General features: G+C 43.5%; 1 protein-coding gene across 7 annotated transcripts in view; it reads right to left on the bottom strand.

Annotated features, from left to right (window-relative positions):
* Positions 1–16,515, bottom strand: part of LOC112221572 (ubiquitin conjugation factor E4 B) — a 91,029-nt gene that overhangs the window by 50,904 nt on the left and 23,610 nt on the right. For 3 of the 7 annotated variants that reach the window (XM_024383702.2, XM_042303571.1, XM_024383699.2), the window contains exons 4-9: positions 15,092–15,182; positions 10,305–10,452; positions 9,795–10,020; positions 8,895–9,335; positions 4,826–4,967; positions 3,895–3,995 (exon numbers count right to left, since the gene is read on the bottom strand). In XM_024383702.2, coding sequence (XP_024239470.1) covers positions 3,895–3,995; positions 4,826–4,967; positions 8,895–9,335; positions 9,795–10,020; positions 10,305–10,452; positions 15,092–15,182 — 1,149 coding nt within the window. The remainder of the gene's footprint in view (positions 1–3,894; positions 3,996–4,825; positions 4,968–8,894; positions 9,336–9,794; positions 10,021–10,304; positions 10,453–15,091; positions 15,183–16,515) is intronic. The other 4 variants (XM_024383700.2, XM_024383703.1, XM_024383705.2 and 1 more) reach the window with 3 other exon arrangements.

Genomic DNA, 16,515 nt, shown 5'->3' on the forward strand with positions numbered 1-16,515 from the left:
GTATTGCTGCAGAATGCTGTTGTATCCATGCTTGTTAAGCATGCCTGAATTTTAAATAAATCAGTGTCACCAGCAAAGCACCCCCACACAATTACACCTCCTCCTCCATGCTTCACGGTGGGAACGACACATGCGGAGATCATCCGTTCACTTACTCTGCGTCTCACAAAGACACGGCGGTGGTTTTGCATCAGACCAAAGGACAGATTTCCACCAGTCTAATATCCATTGATCGTGTTTCTTGGCCCAAGCAAGTCTCTTCTTCTTATTTGTGTCCTTTAGTAGTGGTTTCTTTGCAGCAACCCAACCATGAAGGTCTGATTCATGCAGTCTCCTCTGAACAGTTGATGTTGAGATGTGTCTGTTATTCACTCTGTGAAGCATTTATTTGTGCTGCAATCTGAGGTGCAGTTAACTCTACTGAACTGATCCTCTGCAGCAGAGGTAACTCTGGGTCTTCCTTTCCTGTGGCAGTCCTCATGAGAGCCAGCTTCATAGCGCTTGATGGTTTTTGCGACTGCAGTTTAAGAGACTTTCAAAGTTCTTGACATTTTCCCGGATTGACTGACCTTCTTGTCTTAAAGTAATGATGGACTGTCGTTTCTCTTTGCTTATTTGAGCTGTTCATAATACGGACTTGGTCTTTTACCAAATAGGGCTATCTTCTGTATACCATCCCCTACTTTGTCACAACAGAACTGATTGGCTCAAACACATTAAGAAGGAAAGAAATTCCACAAATTAACTTTTAACAAGGCACAGCTGTTAACTGAAATGCATTCCAGGTGACTCATGAAGCTGGTTGAGAGAATGCCCAGAGTGTGCAAAGTTGTCATCAAGTCAAAGGGTGACTACTTTGAAGAATCTCAAATTAAAATAAATGTTGTTTAAAACTTTGTTACTACATGATTCCATATGTGTTATTTCATAATTTTGATGTCTTCACTACTATTCTACAACGTAGAAAATAGTACAAATAAACCCCTTGAATGAGTAAGTGTGTCCAAACCTTTGACTGGTACTGTATATCTGACCAAATTATGAAAGACAAGCATTGTACATTTGAATTCCTTCAAATGAGTTTAGAAGACTTTAAAAAAGTATTGTTGTCTATCAACTATGACAAGCCACCGGTGTCTGACAACTTGGATGGAAAATTACTGAGGATAATGTGGAAGGACCACCAGAGGGCAGGCTGGGCTCATGGATAGTAGCCCAACAAGGCATGGGAGACAAGGTAACCAGAGGAAATTAAGCACAGCTGACAGTACTAATGACATACTCTCCTTCCCCTATAAGAGAGAGAATGGAACCAGCAGAGAGTGAGGGGAAAACTATCTCTAGAAGATGGCCGCCGAGAGAGAGGAGCTATCCAGGAAGAACCACTAAGACGGTGACAATCCTGTGACTTTTTGTTGTAGTTTAAAGATAATCCTATTGTATTCCTGTTTCACCTGGAGAAGATGTATGTTTTTCCTTGGAAGATTTTCATTGATTATGTTGGAGTGTTTGTGTTGACCAAATGCCCTCAATAGAGAACTGTGTTCAATCAAGAAAACCTACTCCTGACTCGTTTATTCCACCTTCCCGCTTTAGAGTGACACCCAATTACTTGGCCCGCTCACAATAATAATGGACGATATTGCCCCTCCTATTTTGTCATATCTTCAATTTAAGTCTTCTAGAAAGTGTGTGCCCTCAGGCCTGGAGGGAACAAAAGTCATTCCGCTACCTAAGAATAGTAAAGCACACTTTACTGGCTCATAAAGCCAACCAATCAGCCTTTTACCAACCCGTATTAAACTTTTGGAAAATATTTTGTTCGACCAGATACAATACTATTTTACAGTCAACAAATTGACAGACTTTCAGCACACTTACAGGGAAGGATATTCAACAAGCACAGCACTTACACAAATGACTGATGATTGGCTGAGAGAAATTAATGACAAAAAGATTGTCGGGCTGATTTGTTAGACTTCAGTGTGGTTTTCGACATTATCGATCATTGTCTGCTGCTGGAAAAATGTGTGTGTTATGGCTTTACACCCCCTGCTATATTGTGGATAAAGAGTTACCTGTCTAACAGAACACACAGGGTGCTCTTCAATGGAAGCCTCTCCAACATAATCCAAGTAGAATCAGTCATTCACAAGGGAAGCTGTCTTGGCCAATTACTTTTTTCTATCTTTACTAACGACACGCCACTGGCTTTGAGTAAAGTCAGTGTGTCTATGCATGCGGATGACTCCACACATCAGCTACTAAAATAACTTGAACTAGATTGAGAATGGGTGTCAAGGAATAAGTTAGCCCTAAATATTTAAAAAACAAAGCATTGTACATATTGATACAACAGTAGCTAAGATGGGGATAAGTCTGTCCATAATAAGGTGCTCATCTGCCTTCTTAACACGATCAACAAGGCTGGTCCTACAGGCCATAGTTTTGTCGCACCTGGACTACCGTTGAGACGTGTGGTCAGGTGCCAAAAAAGGGGATTTAAGAAAATTGCAATTGGCTCAGGGCAGCACGGCTGGCCCCTAAATGTACATGGGGAGCTAACATTAATGATATGCATGTAAATCTCTCATGGCTCAAAGTGGAGGAGAAATTGACTTCATCACTACTTGCAAGAACTGCTGACAAGATGAATGCACCGAGGTGTGTTTAAACCGCTAGCAAAAAACTGCTCGGACACCCATGCATATGCCACCAGAGGTCTCTTCACAGTCCCCAATTCCAGAACAGACAATGGGAGGCGCACAATACTACATGGAACTCTATTACACATCAGGTAACTGATGCAGGCAGTATATGCGTTGGATCCCTAATAGATACAAATACTCTGTCTGAATGCTCGGCTATGAAAAGCCAACTGACATTTACTCCTGAGGTGCTGACTTGTTGCATCCTCTACAACCACTATGATTATTTCACCCTGCTGGTCATCTATGAATGATTCAACATCTTGAAGAACAATCTTCACTGACAACTAGAAGAAGACTGGCCACTCCTGACCCTGACTGCTCTAAGTTTCTTCCTAGGTTTGCTCCTTTCTAGGGAGTTTTTCCTAGCCACTGTGCTTCTACACCTGCATTGCTTGCTGTTTGGGGTTTTAGGCTGGGTTTCTGTATAAGCACTTTATGACATCTGCTGATGTAAAAAGGGTTTACTAAATAATTGTACTGATTGACTGCGTCGAGTTACTAAACTGAGGCTACACACGCTTGCAACTATGCAAGATGGCCATTTTGCGTATCTAATTTTCATTCTTGCAATGCGTATTGCGTAGGATATAACTTAGACACACAACATACCTGGAACGAGTCTCCTGGCCAATACTATTTGGAGGAACAAACTTATGTTTGACCAAATTCTTGCATCATATACTTGTATTCTGCCCTTTAACAAGTGGTAGCATGCATGCTAACTAACGTGCTCTGAGAATGGTGAGAACTGTAGAGTGTGGGAGCAAAGGTGTAAAAGACAAGGCAAAATAATGTGGATATGTGAATCCAATGATAAATAAATGCATTGCTATGGTGCTAGAACAGAAGCTCCTGCTAGGGGGGCTGAAATAGCAGACAAAAAGAACAAAACATGTCTTTTCCATAGTTTAATTCCCAGGCGAAAGCAACATCCAGGCCATCTGGCATCACAATTTTCAATTGACAAGTTAATTGCAGTTTTCTTCCATGTGTCTACGAGTAGATATTTGGGTTGTATAAAAAATATCTATTTGAAATAAATGGGTCATTTGAAACTAACAGGCAACAGACCTAGACACTCCTATTCAATGGCAGAGGAAACACTGATGAACAGAATAATAGAAATGACTATTATGACCGCAGTATTGTAAGGTCACATGTGACAGGAAGGTGTCAGACTGACCTGGGCTGCGTGAGGGCACCCTGAAGGACAAGAGCGGCGTGGGAAATGCACTGTGAGCGTATGTTGCGGAGGAGCTGACTGACACTGGGGTGGCTGCAAATCTGAGAAGACAAGAGGAGGAAAGAGAAGTACAGTTTGTTTTGACATCATCAGGGCTGCTCAGGTCAAGGTGACCCTGTCTCCACATTCTTCTGCAGAATCATAATTTGGTCACAGAGGAGTGGCGCGTTCTCTCATCGTGAGCGGTATTGTGGTTAGGGCTGTTACGGTGACCACATTACCACCACACCGCTGGTCACAAGTCACAACCACAGTCGAATTTCATCTGACCGTTTAGTCATGGTAACTAGTGTTAGGTTCTTATTTTTCAGAGTAAATAACTCACGGACACTAGAGAAGCTTAACCAAGTTTAATTTTTCCCAAAAGGTCAACACAGCTGTATTCAGACCGCAAAACCTTCTTCCCCCAGTCCACAGACGTCCATCTGTCTCCCCTATCTCAACCGTTGCTCTACTCCCTTCCACCCAACACATTCCAAAGCTATCCGTCTTCCCACAGAGAACCATTAACTTCTGACACACAACCCAGTCTCTTTCACTCTTCCTATTCAAGGCTCTATCCTTTATTTAATATCTCAATGTTAAAAGTTTAGCCGATTCCAACACTAGGCTTCTCCAAAACTGTGCTCGGATGCTGCTGCTGGTCATTAGTAGCCTACCAACCTGCCAACTGCCTGGTACTCAGCACTCTATTGTCTCTCTAATAACTCTGACATCAATGCAAATGTTTTAGAAAATCTAAATCAAACACTTCATGAGAGCCCATGAGCTTGCGTTGCACAACATTTCTATAGGCTATGCAATTGTCAATAGAATGTATTAAAAATCAAAACCTATACCCCAACCTATGTTTGGGGTGTTTCCAGTTTACCTTGGGCGCCTTACTTTCCTCCATGCCAACACTGTCGAAGCGCTCGATGAGGTAGTTGAGCATCTCAGTCTCCATGCACGCCTCGATGGAGAAGCAGTCGCTGCAGGATTGCGAGTCAATTCCCCCTGCAGACACACCCAGACTACACAGACAGATGGAGAGTAAAACAGAGGGAGACAAAGTCATTACATTTAACAGTACGACAGGCGCAGAACCAGGGCACCATAAGAAACAAGCCGCGTGGACAAATGTGGTTAATAAGCGACCTTTCAGGTTCTCCTGAAAGAAATGTCCAATGTTAGCTACAGTACTGCAGCGTAGTGTTTCAGCATTTTTAATCCACAATTCTTGAGTTTGAAATCTAACTAACTTCGATTTCACAAAATTCCTTCAATAATTTCCCTCAATAGTAGTTTCAAGTTTAAAGCTGGGTCGTGTTTAATAGGGCACGCAACGGAAAGCCTTTTGCGTTTATTTTTGTTCAACTCCATGTAGTCGCTTGCTCCCCTCCTGGTTTGTTTCAGTCCATTTTCAGTTCATTTCCTTCCATTTGGTGCCTAGTGAACACAATACAGGTCATGGATTCTACAGAGATATCCATTGACCACAAGGGTTCACAGGTGTCTAAGCTAATGCATTGCTAGTGGTCGGTTTCAGAAGACAGACCGGTGGGTAACCTGTGAGCATCTTCACACCAACACAAACCTCTGGCTATACAGTTAGTCATGTTATCTACGGTTGCAGACATTAAAATAAAATAAATCATTTATACAGGTTGTGACAAACTATCGCTAGGAGATACCAGGGCTGCGTTGCACACGTATTGCAACAAATGTTCTGCCAATACCGCAGAAATCTAACTTTTTAGTGACTGCAGGGATATTGCGGATAACAGACACCATCTGAAGACAAGATCAAACCCGTTGTCGTCTTTGATCTGAATATTGTTTGCAGTAAGATTAAACAGTGTCGTCTTTGATCTGAATTTTGTTTGCAGTAAGATCAAACCCGTTGTCGTCTTTGATCTGAATATTGTTTGCAGTAAGATTAAACAGTGTCTTCGACATGCACTTCAAGGCTTATTTGCCTGGTCTTGACAGACAGGTCTAAACTTTGGATCCTTTCCACAAATCACACATTTGATCCGAGAGCAAGAGAAATTGGCCATCTGAGCTACAGTACATGACAGGGCTAATTCACTGGGAAATTACAATCCTGGGCCAAACTCGTGCTGATTATTTCCAAGACCTTCAGGATCCTAGTGCTTGAGTACCTGATATCAGGCTACTAACTGCAGTGCTAGCCTAGTCAATCTTTTTTTTGTTTACATAACTGCAATTCAGACAACAAAGCTGAGCACCCTGCCTCAATCTGTACTGAAATAAACTAGTTCTAAGGTTAAGCTTCAAATACAGCCGAGGCCTGTCAAATCTGCAAGTGTTTACAGCCTCGACATTTCTCAACCCGTTCCTGCGGCAGCTGGCCTGCAGTGGTTTAACGCTTGTTACGTCCCAAAGGACATCTAATCCCTATATAGTGCACTACATTTGACCAGGGACCTGGGGTTCTGGTCAAAATTAGTGCACTAAGTAGGGAATTGGGTGCCATTTGAGACGCAGTGGTTAGCGTTTAAATATTTTATTTACTTATCTAGGCAAGTCCGTGAACAACAAATTCTTATTTACAATGACGGCCTACCAAAAAGGCCTCCTGTGGGGACGGGAGCTGGGATTAAAAATACAATGTAAAACCTCTCCAGAAAGGAGAAGGAGGTTAAAGGTTTGGTGATAGGCTTGGGCAGCAACCTTAAAGAAGGGTCTAAACCATCTGACCCAGGGTCAAGTTTAAGGAGCTCCTTCAGCACCTTGGACTCAGTGACCGCCTGCAGGGAGAAACTTTGTAGCGGGGCAGGGGGAAAGAGGGAGAAGGGTTGAGGCTAGTTGCATTAGAAGGGGTGGGAGATGAGGAAATGTTGGGAGGGGCAAGGAGGCATGGCTGAGTCAAACAGGAATCCTGACTTACTCCTTAAAGTAACTAACTTTGGAGTGTACTTATTTCTCATTAGCCTGAACGAGAGCCAGTAAGCCTGAGTATGTGTGCGCCGAGCCTGTCGCCAAATGCAATTCCTGAGGTGGAGTAACTCTGCAAGATCACGGCCGAACCAGGGGCTGAACCTGTTTTTAATTCTCATTTTCTTTATGGGGGCGTGTTAACAATACCACTGAAAAAAAGGTCCAAGCGTCTTCGACAGAAGGGATCAAGCTGATTCTATACCATTTTACAGGAGGCCAGTTCATGAAGGAAGGCTTGCTCATTAAAGTTGTTTAGCAAGCGTCTATGACAAATCAGGACAGGTCGTTTCACTGAGCAGCCATTACGAACACAGGCTGTAAAACAGTGATCACTAAGGTCATTACAGAAAACACCAGACTGATAGCTATCAGGATTATTTGTGAGGATAACGTCGAGGAGAGTACCCTTTTCTGGGTGCTTGGAGTCATACCTTGTGGGATTGGTAATAATCTGAGAAAGATTTAGGGAGTCCCATTGCTTTAGGACTCGGTCAGGTGGTTTAATCATGTCCCAGTTTAGGTCACCTACCAGGACAAATTCAGACTTAGTGTAAAAGGGCCAGGAGAGAGCTTAGGGCAGTTAGGGTACAGGCCTACCTGCCGGTGAGTCTACTGAACACACAGGCCGTGCAGCGGTGTATACCTGGACCCAAACTGAAACAAAATCCTCCTCCTGCTCATCCTCTTCGTCGCTGCTGTCCTGAGACATGTCAGAGAGGGCGAAGAACAGAAAGGAGAGGGGGCTGACGTGGAGGAAGGAGGGATAAAATAGGTGGTCAGGGTGGAAAAACATGAAGACTAAGACGGGATTTGATGGACAGTTGAGAGACACAGGTCATATATAAGAGAGGGTGGGGTTGGGAGGGAAGAGGGTAGCACTGAGGAAAGGACATAGGAAGGAAGTGATATGACTAGCACACCACCGTCTCTCGGATTTCAGCTGAACCCTGATTGTGATTCACTGTGGAATAGAACACCAGACTACTCCCCTAGTGCTGACCTAATTCCATGTCCATCAACATATATGAAGATACAAGGACACATAGGCTCCTACAGCCACCATGGTCAAAGAGAACCAAAGCTATGTTTCACACAAAAAACATGCAGGACAAGCAATGCATTTGCAAGCAAAATAAAAGGGTCTTTCTCCTGGTTTCTCAACGACACTGTTCCAGCTCCAAGTTTTTATTCGTCAGAACTGGGCCATTGTCCCAACTGACCAAACACGGAGCATTTTATTTACACTTACACACTATTTTTTTATGACGGCGATTGTAAATTGTTCTAATCAGAGAATTTAAGGTTTGTGGGTGAGAATTATATGTAAACCTTTACTCTGTGACTTCTTCCCCAGACACAGATTAAACCTAGTCCTGGACAAAAAAGCAACTCAATGGAAAAACTACATAGAAATGTATTTTTAGTTCAGGACTAGGCTTAATCTGTGTCTGGGAAAAACACCCATATTAATTTATGCAATAGGCCTACACAAGTAGCCCATCATCATGTAGCAATACACAAGCTAGCTAAACGTGCTTTTCTTACACCACAGACATAAGAGGCACTCAGGTCAGGTGTTATATTAGTACCAGAAGAGATTTGGAAGGATGCCCCACGAGACTAGTATCACCCACCAAACAAAAGCTGTATCCAAAATGGCACCATACCGTATTCGCCATGGGCCCTGGTCAAAAGTAGGCAACTATATAGTAAATAGTGTGCCAATTGGGACACATCCCAAGTGTCTAGTGGCACATTTCAGGAAGTGGCACGCAGCACAAGAGAGTACATTTAAATTCTAACTTGGTGGAAAAGGGCTTTACTTCTCATTTAATTTGACAGCGTTTGCAACCACATTTCAATCCACAGAGCAAGCTTTTCTGTTCATACTCTAATCCAATCGTGTTGGGGGGGGATATATCGTGGGCAGCGGAGGCTGGAGGAGGATTAATGTTTTAGTAAGGTAGCTTGTTGCACACAGGTGGTTGAGGAAGTACCTAGACGGGATCCGGGCAGCTTGTCGGGCAGCTGCTCTGGGCGAGGTGGGCAGCAGAGGGAGGGGCATGGAGCTGGGTGGGCGAGGTCTGGAGGAGGGAAGGAGAACCGACTGGGGGGTGGTTGGTAGTCTTGGGGCTGGGGCCTGGGACAGGGTGATGGGCGGTACTGGGAAACATGCAGGGACAGGTCCAGGGACGGAGGAAAACCCAGGGAGGCTGGCCAGAGTGGGGCAAGGAGGGGTGGAGAGCCCGCAGGGAGAGGTGACAGAGTATGGCCGGTAGCGCTGGGAGACGGGCAGGGGGGCGGAGAGAGAGAGCCTAGAGGGGTTGGCCATGGTAGGGGGACTTGGGGCTACCATTGGATGTGGGGAGGTGGGTAGAGATGGAGAGGTCATCCTGGCTGGGTTAAAAGCCAGTGGGTATGGACTACACCCGTATAGGCTGTGGACAACATGGCAAAACAAAGGGGTTATATAAGACTTAACGAAGAACACAGAACGATACCATGACTGTGCCAGTTCAAAAAAACAACACTTCCTATTGAGTAGGCCTCAATTACAAGAAAGGGAACAATTCAATCTCTGTCAATTTCAATATAGGAATTCCATTAGACACTATTTTCAATGGATTCCATCAGGGTGTCTTGTACAATTTCTAATCAGAGATAGAGTTAAATGGCACTGGTTGAATTTGAACAACCATATGTGCAAATGGTAAGTTTAGGCTGGGCTCCAAATGGCACCCTATTCCCTATACAGTGTACTACTTTTGACCAGAGCCCTATTGGAGCTAGTCAAAAGTAGGGGAGCTCTATAGCGAATAGAATGCCATTTGGGACACAGTCCTACTGTATTTACCCAGGACAGGGGAATAGTTGTGGGGTCATTGGGGAATACTTGCCTGGACAGAGAGCTGGCCCCAAATGAGCTTGCACAGGTGGCCATGGGACTGCCGCCCTGGCTAGAGGGCTGAACCAGCGTCAGGTGGCGGTCGGCAGATTTGGCAGCGGCAATAGGCTGGGACGTGGCAGTCAGGCTGGCGAAGGGATTGTGGATGTGTGACATGCTGGACATCATGAGCACCTCCATCAGGATCTGGCCAATCAGGTCTTTAAAGTCAGGGTAGACTGGGAGGAGGAAGAGAAATAGCATACACACTTCATTTGTGACTTGTCATTGCAGTGCAATGTACAATAGTATACATGAGACAAAAAAACTATTTGCATTTCAATTTAATACAAATATTTTCTTCAAATTTCAACAGAAACATTGGGTTAGAGGAGATACATTTTTTTTTTAAATAGCTATTGCATTCAGATGCCAATATCCTAAAGCACTAATCTAGGACTTTTCTGCAAAAAGCTATACAATTCAAGAAAATCATATCAAATCTCCTGCATCTTTGCCCTACCGTCTTTGGGTCTGCTCTGGTGGAACTCTGCGGAAAGCGAGGGGAGAAAGATGACATCTCTGTCCTGCTCCTTCCAGGAGACACGCAGGATCTTACAGATGAGCTGCAGAGCCTGCTCTTCAGAGACATCGGAGGTTTCAGCGGATTCCTGGGACAGGCACATCCATGGAAAGTTAGAAGTACTAGCTAGAGCGGACAATGCTGCTCAAGTGACAGGTGGACCTGCGGTAATGTTGAGTATCGATAGGCGGGAAAAATCGACATTTACATGCCCTTGGGTAAATGCAGGGGGATCAGGGTTCAATGTGTGAAATGAAGGCCACGAGGTCGACATGTGAACTTGAAAAAAAACAAAGTGATGAACAACAGCAGTGAGTTTATTTTTTCTTCAGAGATTCAATTCAAATTAATTTAGAAAAATAAGGTCTACATTCAATAAAAGGTAGTAATAACAAAAATGACTAAAATTATCAACCTAACAGTCGAAGCATTATATTTCTCTATCAACGTTAAGAGGTTCAATTTAATTTAATTTTGAATTATAAAGCCGACATTCAATAAGGCAGCACTAACAATCAGACAACTAATTTGGATTAACATCAACCAAGTGACAGTCCATTCATCTTAAATCAAACTATTGGGGTTAGCACACTGGACAGAGCTGTTGTCTGGAGATCACAGTAGGGCAGGGCCTATCAATGTTCACGTTCAGGACCTTGGACAGAGAAATAGACTTCATTTAAACATCTTCACCATTTCCACATTTTGTTACGTTACAGCCTTATTCTACAATGGATTAAATAAAAAATGTTCCTCAATCTACACACAATAAACCATAATGACAAAGCAAAAACAGTTTTTTAGAAATGTTTACAAAAAGTATTCAGACCCTTTGCTATCAGACTTGACATTGAGATCCGGTGCATCCTGTTTCCTTTGATTATCCTTGAGATATTTCTACAACTTGATTGGAGTTCACCTGTGGTAAATTAAATTGATTGGGAAAGGGGGACACCTGTCAATATAAGGTCCCACAGTTGACAGTGCAAGTCAGATTAGAAACCAAACCATGAGGTTGAAGGAATTATCCATAGAGCTGAGACAGGATTTTGTTGAGGAACAGATCTGGGGAAGGGTACCAAAACATTTCCAAGAACACAGTGACCTTCAACATTCTTAAATGGAAGAAGTTTTGAACCACCAAGACTCTTCCGATGGTCACTCTGACAGAGATCCAGAGTTCCTCTGTGGAGATGGGAGAACTTTCCAGAAGGACAACCATCTCGGCAGCACTCCACCAATTCAGGCCTTTATGGTAGAGTGGCCAGAAGGAAGCCACTCCTCAGTAAAAAGGCACGTGACAGTCCTCCGAGTTTGCCAAAAAACACCTAAAGGACTCTCCGATCATGAAAAACAAGTCTCTGGTCTGATGAAACCAAGATTGAACTATTTGGCCTGAATGCCAAGCGTCACATTTGGAGGAAACCTGGCATCCTTTCTACGGTGAAGCATTGTGGTGGCAGCATCATGCTCTGGGGACTGGGAGACAAGGGACTGGGAGACAAGTCCGGATCGAGGGAAAGATGAACAGAGCAAAGTACAAACCGATCCTTGATGAAAACCTGCTCCAGAGCGCTCAGGACCTCAGACTGGGGTGAAGGTTCATCTTCCAACAAGACAACGACCCTAAGCACACAGCCAAGACAATGCTGGATTGGCTTCAGGACAAGTCTCTGAATGTCCTTGAGTGGCCCTGCCAGACCCCAGACTTGAACCCGATCGAACATCTCTGGAGAGACCTGAAAAGAACGGTACAGCTACGCTCCGCATCCAACCTGACAGAGCTTGAGGGGATATGCAGAGAAGAATGGGAGAAACTCCCCAAATACAGGTGTGTCAAGCTTGTAGCGTCATACCCAAGACTTGATGCTGTAATCGCTGCCAAAGGTGCTTCAACAAAGTACTGATTAATGGGTCTGAATACTTATGTAAATGTGAAAATTAATCCATTTTAGAATAAGGCTGTAACGTAACAAAATGAGGCAAAAGTCAAGAGGTCTGAATACTTTCTGAATGCACTGTATATTTACCAGTAAGATATGATCCTATTGATGAGTTCAACCATCTTACACAATTGAAAGCATGGAAATAATGCCTTTGAATTAATTAGAAGTAAAACTCCCTCGATGAATGAGCCTGTTTCTGCAAAGCAAGTTTGGTGAATTTAGGAAATATTTTTGACAGAAAAACACCACCCTTTTAAAGAATTCAGAGTTAACGATAGCTCCAAAGAATGCCAAGTGTTAGATCTGAGCTCGTTCAGATGAGAAATCAGGCCTGGGCCAAAGCAAGGAAAAGTGACTTTAGTGGACTGGCAATTTTTCAGACAATTGAGAAACATATGTACTATCTCAAAAAAAAAGAAAAAAAGAAGCTAAATCAAGCTACTGTTTAAGCTCTCTCGGACAGCTGGTGATCCTCTTCTTACCTGCTTAAACAGCTTGGAAAATTCCAGAAAATGATGTCATGGCTTTAGAAGCTTCTGATAGGCTAATTGACATAATTTGAGTCAATTGGAGGTGTACCTGTGGATGTATTTCAAGGCATACCTTCAAACTCAGTGCCTCTTTGCTTGACATCATGGGAAAATCAAAATAAATCAGCCAAGACCTCAGAAAACAAATCTGTTCATCCTTGGGAGCAATTTCTAAATGCCCGAAGGTACCACGTTCATCTGTACAAACAATAGTACGCAAGTATAAACACCATGGGACCACGCAGCCGTCATACCACTCAGGAAGGAGACGCGTTCTGACTCCTATAGATGAATGTACTTTGGTGCAAAATGTGCAAATCAATCCCAGAACTACAGCAAAGGACCTGAAGATGCTGGAGGAAACGGGTACAAAAGTATCTATATCCACAGTAAAACGAGTCCTATGTTGACAAAACCTGAAAGGCCGCTCAGCAAGGAAGAAGCCACTGCTCCAAAACCGCCACAAAAAAAGCCAGACCACGGTTTGCAACTGCACATGGGGACGAAGATCGTACTTTTTAGAGAAATGTCCTCTGGTCTGATGAAACAAAAATAGAACGGTTTGGCCATAATGACCATCGTTATGTTTGGAGGAAAAAGGAGGAGGCTTGCAAGCCGAAGAACATCATCCCAACCTTGAAGCACGGGGGTGGCAGCATCATATTGTGCGGGTGCTTTGCTGCTGGAGGGACTGGTGCAATGAATCATCTGAGCGTTAAACGTCAACCAGACATTATCGTAGAGCACTCAATTGATTCACTTTATGTGTGCGTTGTATTGACCTGCTCCCTTATTAATAAGTGATTCAAGATTTAGTTTCTGTATAACTCTGACTTGTGTGATAAGTTTGCCTCTCCTCATTTGATAGTGAAGAAATTAACCACCACAGCAGCCTGACAGGTTGCATCACTGCCTGGTATGACAACTGCTCGGCCTCCGACCGCAAGGCACCACAGAGGGTAGTGCGCACGGCCCAGTACATCTTCGGGGCCAAGCTTCCTGCCATCCAGGACCTCTATACCAGGCGGTGTCAGAGGAAAGCCCTAAAATTGTCAAAGACTCCAGCCACCCTAGTCAGACTGTTCTCTCTGCTACCGCACGGAAAGCGTAACCGGAGCGCCAAGTCGAGGTTCAAGAGGCTTCTAAAACAGCTTCTACCCCCAAGCCATAAGACTCATGAACAGATAATCAAATGGCTACCCAGACTATTTGTATTTCCACACCTAGATAGCTAACCGTATGCTTTAACTTGAAATGAAAACAACATTAGAAACTTGTAATATCTGAAAATGTAGCTAGCTAGTCTCTTACATGGATGGACGCCAAGAAAGCCATTGGTCAACTGCAAACCATACAGAATGCTGCAGCACAGGTACTGACCAAGACCAGATGAAGAGCACACATTACACTGGTTTTATGGTCTCCGCACTGGCTGCCAGATTTTCTATTGTTCTTAATTAAAGAAATCCTAAACAGTGCACCCCAATATATGTCAGACATGCTTTTAAGTTATGTACCCAGTAGGTCACTCAGGTCCTCTGGCATTGTCCTTTTAACTATCCCAAAGCCTAGGACCAAGAGGCATGGAGGCAGCGTCTGGAATAGCCTGCCAGAGAAGTTGAGGGGGGCCAAAACTGTGGACACATTTTTTTTTTTTAAAGAGATCTTAAAACTTTTTTAGCTTTGCTTTCCTTGGGGTGCTTTTAAGTCTTTCAGTTTGTCATTTTATATATTTTTTTATCGTATTTTTGTTGTGCAGTAAATACTTCAGCTTTAATGATTGTTTTTTCCTGTGAACATTGTGTTAGATTACATGTTGGAAATGTGCTGTATAAATACTGCTTGATTTGATATAGCCTCGTTATTGTTATCTATTGTGTCACTACTTTCTACTTTTATTTGCACATTTTCTTAACTTTACAAGGGCTCATGAGTAAGCATTTACGGTAAAGCCTACATCTGTTGTATTGACATGTGACAAACACAACATGTATTTGATTTGGAGTACATGAATCCCCAGCTCATTTGGTCCAAACTATGGATATACCAACTCGCACCGAAAGAGAAAAAAAGTGCTGTTATCTCCCATTCATTTGGCAGACCCTTTTCATGATAGAGGCTGCATCTGAAGGCTCTGGTCAAAAGTAGTGTGCAATATAGGGAATAGAGGGTGCCATTTTGAATACAGCCCAAGAGCGACTGATCAAAGTACATACCGGAAGGAAGAGGGTGGACTGGGAGCCCTGCCTACCTTTTCAGCCAGGTTCCTCCTCTCCCTGCGGTCATTGTCCTCCACCTCCATGTTCTCTATCCCTGAGTCCACATCCACTTGGGATATGCTGCTGGGCCACAGAGAGAGGGGGGGGAGCAACATGGTCAATGAATTCATCCCTGCATCAAATCACAGTAACAGGCTATCAACACAAAAGGACACACACAGTGGTGAAGAACAGTTAAATGCAGCGGGTGGCTGTCTTATCACAACACTTGCCGTCATTTTCTGTTACATTTTCTGTTATGGTTTAGACTTTTAGAGGTTATATACTGTGCAAAGTATTCACACCCCTTGACTTTTTCCACAAGATTCTCAAATCTCAAATATATATTTATTTATCACTTTTTTTTGTTACTACATGATTCCATATTTCATAGTTTTAATGTCTTCACTATTACTCTACAATGTAGAAAAAAAAGCCCTTGAGTAGGTGTTCTAAAACTTTTGACCTGTAGTGTATTTCCTAAGTATGTGAGAGTAGGGTGATTCCCTTGTTGGCTCTTGAATCAGGTCCACCAGCACCAATGACGAACGCCCTAACCCAGGGATAATCAACTAGATTGTCCAATCTTGACTGGTACTGAATATTTATACCCCCCTCCAAGGAGGCGGAGTCAACTCCTTGCACATCTAGACAGAGAATACATCTCTGTTGTTCGTGAGTATTAAATGGTGCCAGAGAGGATTGCTGTCATTTCATGGGTTCTTGACCAACCGTGCTATTGTGTTAGTTTTTTCCGCATTTTTTAAAACTTATTTTGTACATAATGCTGCTGCTACTGTCTCTGATGACCGCAAAGAGCTTCTGGAAATCAGAACAGCGATTACTCACCTTGAACCGGATGAAGAATCTCTTTAAATGAGTTGGACGAGAGCCATTTACTCCAGACACCCAAAGAGGCCCTCATCCCAGTCATTCGCTGGAGAAAGAGACGGAAAAGAAATCGCGGAAAGAGATCGGGGTGCCTTGTGAGGACCCGCCGATGAGTGGCTAATTTTCCCTTGCCATCCGTACTACTGGCCAACGCACAATCGCTGGAAAATAAATTGGACGAGCTTAATGCAAGTATATCCTACCATCTGGACAATACCGTAATATCTTGTGTTTCACCGAGTGGTGGCTGAACGACGACGTGATCAACTCACAGCTGGCTTGTTACACACTGCATCGGCAGGATAGAACAGCAGCCTCTGGTAAGACAAAGGGTGGCGGTCTATGTATATTTGTAAACAGCTGTTGCACGATATCTAAGGAAGTGTCGAGGTTTTGATCACATGAGGAAGAATATCTTATGATAAGCTGTAGACCACACTATCTACCGAGAGAGTATCTGTATTTTTCGTAGCCGTCTACATACCACCACAGACCGATGTGGGCACTAAGACCGCAGTCAATGAAT

The sequence above is a fragment of the Oncorhynchus tshawytscha genome, linkage group LG22, assembly GCF_018296145.1.
Source record: "Oncorhynchus tshawytscha isolate Ot180627B linkage group LG22, Otsh_v2.0, whole genome shotgun sequence".
In the NCBI taxonomy this organism is placed as follows: domain Eukaryota; kingdom Metazoa; phylum Chordata; class Actinopteri; order Salmoniformes; family Salmonidae; genus Oncorhynchus; species Oncorhynchus tshawytscha.